Here is a 12,334-nt window from a genome sequence, read left to right as displayed (position 1 = left end):
AGTTATGCAATGCTTAACATTGTGTACATACTTTGAGACATCTCATTAGGCATTTTATTGTGGGAACATGGTAAGTGTACACTTTACACAAAGCTGGATAATATAGGTCAATAACTTGACATGGTCTCAAGACTCTCAGTAAGAACAAGGTGTATGAAGTTGCTTCTGGTATAATGCTGCACATTCTTTTACAGTAAACTTATATAAGTATAAGGGGTACACTCTAAAATAACAATAAAAAGTATGGCACAGTGAATATGTAAACCAGTGACATTTTTTTTTGTTAAGTATTATATACTATATGTAATTTTATCTGCTATACTTTCATATGACTGGAAGTGCAGTAGGTTTGCTTATACCAATATCACCACAAATGTGAGCAATACACTACACTATGACATTAGGACAGCTACTGAGTTACTAGGTGATTGGTACTTTTCAGCTTCATTGTAATCTTATGGGATTGCTATGATTATGTTCAGTCTGTTGCTGATTATATTAGGTACAAAATTATGCACAGGAACACATACACAGGAAATGAAAACTTTGGGGGAAAAAACCAAGAAGTGATTCAAGAGAAGATAGTACTTGATAAAAGTTAATAAGATAGATGTGACAGATACACTATGACATAATTTTGTACCTAATATATCAGTGGTTCAAAATCTGGAACTTTGTAGAAGCTTTATTTTTTAAAAAGAGAAGTGCTTTTGTGTTTCTGCAGATTTGGCATGGAGTAGGCTGAGGTCAGATTTGGTTATACTGGGTTTGAGCTATTGGGTCCAGGTAGAGATGTTAATGGACAAAATAGCCTTAGAGCACAAGAGACCCATTAGGAAAACATCAGTGAAAATGTGGTAGTGGAGGTCATCTCCATATTGTTTTAGTTCATTTCACCCATTTCTTATAAGCTTTCTGTGATGAGCAAAAACAGATATAGTTTCTTCCCTTTGTTCTTTCCTATAGACAAAGAAACTTAAAACTGAAGAATTTTTTACAAAATTACCTGGCAGATTCTTAAATCATCATCTCTGTCTCTGCTAGATTTCTATAGCAGGACCCAGTTGCAACTGGATTATAAATTTATCAGAAAATTTATATGCATCTAAAAGGAATGTAAACACATGCCAACTATGAGTTTATGGGGGGGGGGAGGGAATGAATCTGGTGGTGATTTCTCAACCCAGAAAATAAAAATCTTGGAGAAAAATTTTTAAGATCTCTTTTGTGTCTTACTTTTTCTCTTTGCTGTCCTTTCCTCTCATCTCTTTATTTTTTCTGGATTTTGTAACATTATCAGTTCCAAAGCAGAGATATTTCTTAATAAGCAATTAACTATTTCCTAATATCTAATTTTTAAAATTTGTTCCTCTACTCTTAAAGACATTGAAAATGTGATATTAATGTAACTTTAATAACTACAGATATCGGGAGGCAATTCAGAAGTGGGATGAAGCACTACAATTAACCCCAAATGATGCTACCCTCTATGAGATGAAATCACAGGTAATAATTTGCAAAATTTCACTTTGATTGTGAAATTATGCTGTTTGGTGAGCAGTGATGAACCAAAATAGTGTTTCCTCCCATTTTTCTTTTACAAATATAATTTATTTAAAATTTTATCATAGTATTTATGGCTCTGCCATATAAATAAAATTAGAAATTTATTTGCCTTAACAATGAATGTAACTGTTATTTAACCTAATTGTAAGATATCCATATACTTATATCTAATCAATTATATCTTTTAAAAAGTTACATTGTAGTGGAACACCTATAGCTTATTTTTCTTCAAAATTAGGATGAATTGGGTTCTGCATGAAATTTCTCTAAAAATAGCTGAGGCCCTAGCATTGGTTAGATTAGATGCACCTTATTAATAGTTTAAAAGTTACATTTGTCTTTAAAAATACATTTTTAAGTATTTTGTAGGAAAGTGTATAAAGAAAACCTCTGAGCACTCAAATTAGGCTATCCAAGCAACTTCAAAAGTCTCAGAACATTAACCACATTTTTGGTAGAGTTCATCCTTGATCTGGGTGCCTAATAAATGTTTTTCAGATAATGACGTCAAACATGAAATACATGCTTTATTAATTTGATTTTAGTTTATCCAGAAAAACTTGAATAAATTATGTCCACTGAAGCAAGTGCTATGAGGACCTTCATTTCTCAATCTTAAAATATTTATATAATAAGGCATAATTTAGGGCAAACTGTATGAAAACTTTAATTTAGAGCCTGATAATGATGCTGTCATAAAAAATGTTCTAAAATGTTAATGCCCCCAACAATTATAGATAAAACCCAACCCTTTCTCATAGACTAAAAGTGGAGAAGACTTAAACTCCCTGATTTTTCTGGTTTTTATGGTTTGAAAAGCCCAGTTATGAGGATGTCTGTGGAGTGTCAAAATAATTTTCACATGAGGGAGATGTTCACTAGGGACAGGATGGCTGGTTGAACAAATTAATTTACCTCCTTGAACAGCAAAGTTTGGAGTTTTCTTAACAAACACATTGTAAATGGAATAAATAAAAGTGGAAATGGGAGTTCAAATAGATCTGAATTACCATGTCCAGAATAGGACCACTTGGTTTTGACCAGGTAGACATAGAATTCAGTAGCTGGAAAGGGAGAGTTTTATTTTCTTGTTGTTTTAGGAGATAAAAGACTAAATTTCTGATCTCGCATAGCAAAGGAGGGATTAAAAACCACTGAAATGCTACGTTTACCAGATTAAAATATACTCAAGAAATGAAAATCTTCGTTTATTAATCAGTAGTTTATTAGTTTATATATATATATTACTCAGTTTTTCTCTTCTTCTTCCTTTTGGCTGATAGGTTCTGATGTCTCTTCATGAAATGTTCCCAGCAGTACATGCTGCAGAAATGGCTGTACAACGAAACCCACATTCATGGGAGTCTTGGCAAACTTTGGGGCGTGCTCAGCTTGGATTAGGAGAGATAGTCCTGGTAAGGATGTCAGATCGTTATAATTCTGAATTTTAAAGTTTATTTTGACATATTTTTGATCAACCAAACCTGAAGGCAAGTAGTCAGTCATTTCTCAAGTCTGTATAAAAAATAAATACAAAATCACCTCCTTAAAAGCATTATTTTATAAACATAGATCAAAGCTATTACTGAACATCTTTTATGATTATTAGCACCAATTATATCAGGATAAGAGTATTTTTCAGCTATTTGGTATCATGAAAATTAAAAAATAAAAATTTAACTTAAAACATTAGCATTTGGTTAACCATATTTAAACAGACAATAAGCAACTTCTGGCTTTGTTCTTTGGATCATTAGGTTTACTGCATTATAAAGTGATAACAGTGTTATCATGGAGATGAAGCCACTAATAGATTTTGTAGGGAAAAGAAGACAGAATATGGGAGATAAATGATGCTAAATATTTAAACTGAAAAGTTGCTGGACTTAGGGGAAAGTGGGGAAGGGTAGAAACTTATGAAAATAAAATAGTCATTATGTGAAATTTACTATCAATGGTACTAAGTGCATCTCTTTTTTTCCTTTATTGGCACATTATAATTATACATAATTGTATAATTATATTATATGTACACACAATAAAACAGTATAATTTTTTTAGAAATCAAAAATTTAATGACAAATGCAAATACAACCAAATCAATAATAATATTAAATGTGAATAATTGAAAAAAACTATCAAAAAAAAGAGGTTTTCAGACTGCAGTTTTTTAAGCAATTTATTTATGATTTATTCATTGTTCAATATTTTTATTTATTTTATTTTTTTAAATTTGTTTTAATTAGTTACACATGACAGTACAAAGATCTTGACATATATTTGAATCAAATGGGGTATAATTTCTCATTTTTCTGAGTGTACAGGTTGCAGAATCACATTGGTCATGCAGTCACATATATACATAATAATGTCTATTTTATTCTGCTGTCCTTCCTTTCCCCACTTCCCCTCCCCTCCCCTCCCATCACTTCTCTTTACCCAATCTAATGTGACACACTTCTTTTTTTTTCTTTTTCCTCACATTGTCATACATGTATTCTGTATAACAATGAGGTTCTCCTTCCATCTTCTGTGCAATTCCCCTTCTCCCTCCCTTTCCCTCCCACTTCTCTTCCCTATTTAGTGATAATCTTCTTCTCATGCTCTTCCTCCCTACCCCATTTTGAGTCACCCCCCTTATATCAGAGAAGACATTCGGCATTTGTTTTTTAGGGATTGGCTAACTTAGCATAATCTGCTCTAATGCCATCCATTTGCCTGCAAATGCCATGATCTTGTTATTTTTTAGTGCTGAGTAATATTCCATTGTGTATATATGCCACATTTTTTTTATTCATTCATCCATTGAAGGGCATCTAGGTTGGTTCCACATTCTAGCTATTGTGAATTATACTGCTTTCCAAATTGGCTGCACCAATTTGCAGTCCCACTACAATGTATGAGTGTACCTTTTTCCCCCCCGCATCCTCGCCAGCACTTGTTGTTTGACTTCATAATGGCTGTCATTATTAATGGAGTGAGATGGTATCTTAGAGTAGTTTTAATTTGCATTTCTCTGATTGCTAGAGATGGTGAGCATTTTTTCGTGTATTTGTTGATTGATTGTATATCCTCTTCTGGGAAGTGTCTGTTCAGGTTCTTAGCCCATTTGTTGATTGGGTTATGTGTTTTTTTGTTGTTTAACTTTTTGAGTTCTTTGTATACCCTAGAGATTAGAGCTCTATCTGATGTGTGAGGGGTAAAAATTTGTTCCCAGGATGTAGGTTCCCTATTCACCTCACATATTATTTCTCTTGCTGAGAAAAACTTTTTAGTTTGAATTCGTCCCATTTGTTGATTCTTGGTTTTAACTCTTGTACTATAGGTGTCTTATTAAGGAATTTGGGGCCTGACCCCACATGATGGAGATTAGGGCCAACTTTTTCTTCTATTAGACGCAGAGTCTCTGGTTTGATTTCCAAGATCCTTGATCCATTTTGAGTTAACTTTTGTGCATGGTGAGAGAAAGGGATTCAATTTCATTTTGTTGCATATGGATTTCCAGTTTTCCCAGCCCCATTTGTTGAAGATGCTATCCTTTCTCCATTGCATGGTTTTAGCACCTTTGTCTAATATAAGGTAGTTGTAATTTTGTGGGTTGGTCTCTATGTCCTCTATTCCATACCATTGGTCTACCAGCCTGTTTTGGTGCCAGTACCATGCTGTTTTTGTTGCTATTGCTCTGTAGTATAGTTTAAGATCTGATATAGCGATACCACCTGTTTCACTCTTCCTGCTTAGAATTGCTTTAGCTATTCTGGGTCTCTTATTTTTCCTGATGAATTTCATAATTGCTTTTTCTATTTCTGCGAGGAATGCCTTTGGGATTTTGATTGGAATCACATTGAATCTGTAGAGTGCTTTTGGTAATATGGCCATTTTAATAATATTAATTCTGCCTATTCATGAGCAAGGTATATCTTTCCATCTTCTAAGGTCTTCTTCTATTTCTCTCTATGGTTCTGTAGTTTTCATTGTATAGATCTTTCACCTCTTTTGTTAAGTTGATTCCCAAGTATTTTTTTTTTTTTGAGGATATTGTGAATGGGGTAGTTTTCCTCATTTTCATTTCAGTGGATTTGTCACTGATATACAGGAATGCCTTTGATTTATGGGTATTGATTTTATATCGTGCCACTTTGCTGAATTCATTTACTAGTTCTAGAAGTTTCTTGGTAAAACCTTTTGGGTCTGCAAGGTATAGGATCATATCATCAGCAAAAAGTGCTAGTTTAAGTTCTTCTTTTCCTATAGTTATACCTTTAATTTCTTTCATCTGTCTAATTGCTCTGGCTAGTGCTTCCAGAACTGTGTTGAATAGAAGTGGTGAGAGAGGGCATCTCTGTCTTGTTCCAGATTTTAGAGGGAATGCCTTCAATTTTTCTCCGTTTAGAATGAAGCTGGCCTGAGGCTTAGCGTAGATAGCTTTTACAATGTTGAGGTAAGTTCTTAAAACAGTATAATTTGATCAGTTTCATTCCTCAGTACTTCTGCTTTTCCTCCCCTCCCTCCCCACCACCCCATCCACTTCTTCTATTCTACTGGTCTCCCTAAGTGCATCTCTTAACATGTCTGAACTGTACCTTGTTGGTAGCAAAGGCTAATAAAAATAACTAGGTAAGAATTGGCTGTGAAAACTATCTTCTTTTTATTTTTCAACAGTGTAATATCTGTAGAAGTGTTTGCAAATATAATAATGACAAATAACTCATTTATCATTAACTGAATTAATGACTTTTTATGGTTCATTAGTCTTTTACAGTTAAAAATAAAACAAATCTTAAAAGCTTTAAAGTATGGGCTCATTGATAAATCCTGAATTTAATGTTACTAACAATGATTTTAATAAACTGTGGATGACTTAGATTTTTCTGGTACTCTTATAAGGATATTATTATTTTTTTTTATTCACAGAAAAGTGTTTGTCAAATTCTCAGAAATAATAAGGAATTTTAATGAGAAAATAATTAGACAAAAGTAACTCGAAAGTGATAATCTCAAAGGACATCCAATGTTGATGAAAAACAGTTTAACAAAGTATCATTTTCTTTTCTTGTCATTTAGCATTATCATTTCTCTCTCTCTCTCTCTTTTTTTTTTTTACCTGAAGACTTAAATCATTCCAGAGTTGGCACAAAAGAAATTTAGGTTTTTTTTTTTTTTTTTTCTAATAGAGCAGTGGAGGTCAGGGGACCTATCATAAAATGCTATTTTTTTATATCCTTTTTATTAAAAACTTAAAAATCATTGTCTATTTCACTTATTGTTTTTGGTAATGGAAAAAAAAATCTCTAGAACATAGTGCTTAGCAATAATTGTTTTTTATAGGGAAAATGTAGTTCAGTAAGAAAAAAGCTAATAAAAATGAAGTTATTTAATGTTTGAAGTTTTTTGAATAAGAGTACCATATGTTCACCTGTTTTGCTTTTTTCCCCCCTATAAATAGATCCTGTCGTGAGGTTTTGGAGAAATTGAAAGTGTTATCTCCCTTCCCCATTTAAATGTAATTGTTTAGGGCTCTAACTTGGAAAAATCTCAATTTGTGATTTTTATATAGATTTAAGCTGTTCTTTTAAAAGTCTGGAATGGTTAAATGATAAATGATTTTATTCAGACTGTCATAAGGAAGGGACTTTATGAAAAATATTTTTGAAAGCAATCTGAAATTCCTAACATCTGACAGTCCTTACTGCTGTATTACCTTTAAGGACAAAAACATAAGAAAACACATGAATAAAAATTAAAAGTTACTTAAGATTAAATGTCAAGAGTTGGACATATCTCCATGAATAATTATTTAGGTTTTATGAGAGTTGGGTGTCTAGACTGGAAAATACTTAGGAAATATAGAGAGTGAGAGGCAATGATATGGGGGTGGGGAGAGAGAGAGAGAGAGAGAGAGAAGGTAGAATTGGACTTCATTATAGTCCTAGTTTATGAAAAGGAAGGATGAATTAATGAGAAAGCTGAAGAGAATCATTCTGTGTGAAGGAATGGAGTTGTGGAGAAAGGAATATGTAAGATTATTTATCCTGGAGAAGAAGTTGGAAAGGAAAGTAGATTAGGAAAAGGAAGAAATACCAGGAGGTACCAGTGCTGAGAATAATGATTGGATTAGCTTCTCATGGTCCTTAGCCTTCAGTGCCGGAACTAGTTTTGAGGTCTCCATTTTCAGTCTCTGCATAACTCATTTTTAGCTTTTGATTTTCTTCATGCCAATATGTGATGTGTATTCATTTTATTTACTAATGTTTTCTCTATTTTCTAAGTTTTATTTTACTAATGGTTTTAATATTTTGTGTAAGCAAACTTCTAGTGAAAGTTTCTAGTTCCCCTGTTGTAATTATCATTATAATGGGGTTGTATGTGATAATTTCCAAAAGGAAGATATTGAAGTGTTTAAAAATTTTACTTGTGCTCGCGCGCGAGAGAGAGAGAGAGAGAGAGAGAGAGAGAGAGAGAGAGAGAGAGAGAGAGAGAGAGGAGGGAGGGAGGGAGGGAGGGAGGGAAGGGGAGAGGGAGAGAGGGAGAGAGAGAGAAGATTCTTAATGAAAAAAATGAAGGAATTGTCTCTACTGATTTGGTCAAAATAGTTGAATAAAGTGAATAGCCACTGGGGGGAAAAATTTTTACTTGTGCATTTTTAGTTAAATTAATTACTGTTGATTTTGAGTTTGGCTGCATTATATTTTCTGATATTAAATAGCAGAGTCAAATTTGAATTACAGCCTTTTATAAGTGTTATATTGGGACACTTAAGGTAAGAATTGAGAAATCAAGAAGGAATTTTGCTTCAAAAAATAAAATTTAAGAGTTTTATTAATTTTTGGTGTGCTTAAGTGATATCATAAGATCTATCCTCATCAAAATTTTAAGTCTATAATACAGAATTGTTAACTATTGGTATGATCTTCTACAGAAGGTGTTTACAATTTATCTCTTTAGCTGTCACCAATAACCATTCTGTTTGTTGATTCTGTTAATTTGACTGTTTTAGATCTCATTCAAATGGAATTATACAATATTTGTCCTTTTATAACTAACTTGTTTTGCTTAGAATGATGTCGTCAAGGTTCCATCCATGTGGTTTTATATTGCAGAGTTTACTGCAGCCTTTTGTAAGGCTGAGCAATGACCTGTATATACACCAAATTTTCTTATCCATTCATCTGTTGACAGGCAGTTAGGTTGCTTCCATATGGGCTATTAGAAGTAATGCTGCAGAGAAATGAGAGTGCTACTCTGGAATTTGATTTGCTAGTGTTTTGTTGAGGATTTTTGCATCTTATTTTTATGAGGTATATTGGTCTGTAGTTTTCTTAGGTTGTCTCTGTTTGCCTTTGCTATTATGGTAAGGCAGGCCTCATAAAACAAGTTTGCCAGCATTCACTCTTGCTCAGTTTTTGTCATAACTTTGAGAAGAATTGGCATTAATTCTTCTTTAAAGAATTATCAATTCAGTCTCTATACTAGTTATAGGTATGTTAAGACTTGGTACTTCTTCACAGTTCAGTCTTGGTAAGTTGTATGTTTTTAGGAATTTTACTCATTTTTCCTAAGTTATGCAGTTGTTGGCATGTAATTATTCATAGTAGTTTCTTATGATCCTTTGTATTTCTGTGGCATCAGTTTCAGTATTTCCTCTTTAATTTTTCATTTTTGAGTCTTTTTTCATAGCAAATCTAGCTAAAAGTTTTAAGCTTTTTTTCTGTTTTACTCAGTATATTTATTTTTATAACCATCCCTGTTCATACTACTTTTGCTGCTCTAATAACTAATTGATAGGGAAGGATTTACAGTTACCATAAAAGGAGTTTACAAATGTTTATTCTTGCTCAATTTTTGTTATAACTTGAGAATAATTGGCATAATTCTTCTTTAAAGAATTGTTGATTCTTTTAAAAATTATTTTCTATTTGTTGTATAGTTCTGTTTTCTGTCTTTCCTCTCTTGTTACTTTCTTTGTATTTTGATGTTTTTTGTGTTGCTATGCTTTGATTCCCTTTTCTTTTTTGGGGGGTTGGGTACTGGGGATTGAACTCAGGGGCACTCTACCACTGAGCCACATCCCCAGCCCTGATTTATATTTTATTTAGAGACAGGGTCTCACTGGGTTGCTTAGTACCTCACTTTTTGCTGAGGCTGTCTTTGAACTCGCCATACCCCTATCTCAGCCTCTCAAGCTGCTGGGATTATAGGCGTGTGCCACCACCTGGCTGATTCCTTTTTCTTTTTACTAATTTATGCAAGTATTTTCTTCTTAATTGTCATGAGGCACATATAAAATATCTTATAACTTTATCTTACAGTTTTTTAAGTTTAGTCACATAAAAAATTAACAGCATCATTTCCTTCCATGGTTTGTGTTGTTGTACAAATCAATCTATTTATATTATGCAATTTTAATACTTTTATCTTTTCACTTTTATAATAGAATTCAGTGGCTTGCCTCCCATTATTACAGTATTATAATATTCTGTATATATTTATGTATTCACATTTACCAGCAAATTTTATACTTTCTTAAGCTATTGTGTTTCATTTTAACTTGAACTTCCTGTAGCATTTCACATAAGGTAGACTAGTGGTGATGAACTCCCTTTGCTTTTGTTTGCTTCAGAAAGATTTTATCTCTCTGTTTTCAAAGGGCAGTTTTTCCAGATATAGTATTCTTGGTTGGCTTTTTTCCCCTTGCTTTTTGTTTTTTTGTTCAACACTTTACCACCTTCTGGCCTGAAAGTTTTCTGTTAAGAAATATTCTGATAGTCTTATTGGAGTTACGTGTGTGTGTGTGTGTGTGTGTGTGTGTGTGTGTGTGTGTTGTGTGTGTGTGTGTGTTGTGTGTGTGTGTGTGTGTGTATCCAGTTGTTTTCCTCTTGCTGCTTTCAAAGGTTTCTCTTTTGTTTTTGATTATTGGCAGTGTGATTATGTCTTTTGTGGATTTCTTTCTGTTTAACAATATTCAAGGATCCCTTGGGGTTCCTCAGGTCTGAATGTTTAATCTCCTTTTCCAGATTTGAAAAATTTTCAGTCACTGTTCTTTGACTAAGTTTTATAGTCTTTCCTCTGTTCTGACTACTCCTTCTTGGACTCCTAGAATGTACATATTAGTCCACTTGATGGTGTCTCATAGATCCCTTAAGCTTTCCTCACATGTTTCTTTTTCCCTCTCTTCCCCCCCTTCTCCCACCCTCTTTCATTTCTCTGACTTCATAATTATAGTGACTGATCTTTGAGTTCACTGGTCCTTTCTTCTGCTTGTTCTAGTCTGATGTTGAACCCCTCTGGTTATTTTTTCAATGTTATTTCTAGTTATTTTAGAATCAATGATTCTTGTTTGGTACTTTTTAATATTTTCTATTTCTTAACATCTGTTGCTTATTTCTTAATTTTTTTTAATCAGCAAAATGTGATATATCTATTTACTGAACCATTATGCAGTGGTAACAATAAATGAAATATTGACTGACACATGGTACATCATGTATGGACTTTGAAAACAATATGCTAAGTGAAATAAACCAGAATAGTGCCTAGAACATAGCAACCACTCAGTAAATGTTAGCATTACCAAGATCTAAGCTCTTGGCTCTAATAGTCTATATTTCTGATATCTTTGTGATTGTGGGTTAGCCCAGGAAATTCCCCTTTGTATATTTGGTGGTCTATTTTTTTTCACATTTTAATTGTATGGTTTTATTTCTAAATTTTTAATTAATACACAAAAGCATTTAAAAAAAAACTTGTAGACATTAACCAGGCACCACTTAATGTTTAATAAGTGCGTACATTGCACGGTGTTTAAATCAGGTTTAACAACTTCATCTCCTCAAACATTTATCCATTCTTTTTTTTTATTGGTTGTTCAAAATATTACATAGTTCTTGATATATCATATTTCACACTTTGATTCAAGTGGGTTATGAACTCCCATTTTTACCCCGTATACAGATTGCAGAATCACATCAGTTACACTTCCACTGATTTACATATTGACATACTCATGTCTGTTGTATTCTGCTGCCTTTCCTATCCTCTACTATCCCCCCTCCCCTCCCCTCCCCTCCCCTCTTCTCTCTCTACCCCCTCTACTGTAATTCATTTCTCCCCCTTGTATTATTTTTCCCTTTCCCCTCACTTCCTCTTGTATGTAATTTTGTATAACCCTGAGGGTCTCCTTCCATTTCCAAGCAATTTCCCTTCTCTCTCCCTTTCCCTCCCACCTCTCATCCCTGTTTAATGTTAGTCATCTTCTCATGCTCTTCTTCCCTACTCTGTTCTTAGTTACTCTCCTTATATCAAAGAAGACATTTGGCATTTGTTTTTTAGGGATTGGCTAGCTTCACTTAGCATAATCTGCTCTAATGCCATCCATTTCCCTCCAAATTCTATAATTTTGTCATTTTTTAATGCAGAGTAATACTCCATTGTGTATAAATGCCACATTTTTTTTATCCATTCGTCTATTGAAGGGCATCTAGGTTGCTTCCACAGTCTTGCTATTGTGAATTGTGCTGCTATGAACATCGATGTAGCAGTGTCCCTGTAGCATGCTGTTTTTAGGTCTTTAGGGAATAGACCGAGGAGGGGAATAGCTGGGTCAAATGGTGGTTCCATTCCCAGCTTTCCAAGAAATCTCCATACTGCTTTCCAAATTGGCTGCACCAATTTGCAGTCCCTATTTGGTGGTCTATTAAGGTCAAACAATATATTTGCTTTGTCTTGAACTTTTGTACCTCTGTTTTACTGGTATTTAGTCCATCAGCAT

At 33.5% G+C, this 12,334-nt stretch overlaps 1 protein-coding gene across 3 annotated transcripts in view; it reads left to right on the top strand.

Annotated features, from left to right (window-relative positions):
- TTC33 (tetratricopeptide repeat domain 33) overlaps window positions 1-12,334 on the top strand; it is a 64,211-nt gene that overhangs the window by 46,549 nt on the left and 5,328 nt on the right. For all 3 annotated transcript variants that reach the window (XM_081279669.1, XM_081279668.1, XM_081279670.1), the window contains exons 3-4: window positions 1,425-1,506; window positions 2,850-2,981. In XM_081279669.1, the coding sequence (XP_081135795.1) occupies window positions 1,425-1,506; window positions 2,850-2,981 (214 nt within the window). The remainder of the gene's footprint in view (window positions 1-1,424; window positions 1,507-2,849; window positions 2,982-12,334) is intronic.

This window comes from Spermophilus citellus (genome assembly GCF_964194105.1).
Source record: "Spermophilus citellus genome assembly, chromosome: 1".
NCBI classification, from domain to species: domain Eukaryota; kingdom Metazoa; phylum Chordata; class Mammalia; order Rodentia; family Sciuridae; genus Spermophilus; species Spermophilus citellus.
Note: the sequence above shows the minus strand (reverse complement) of the source record. Positions and strands in the feature narration are given on the sequence as shown.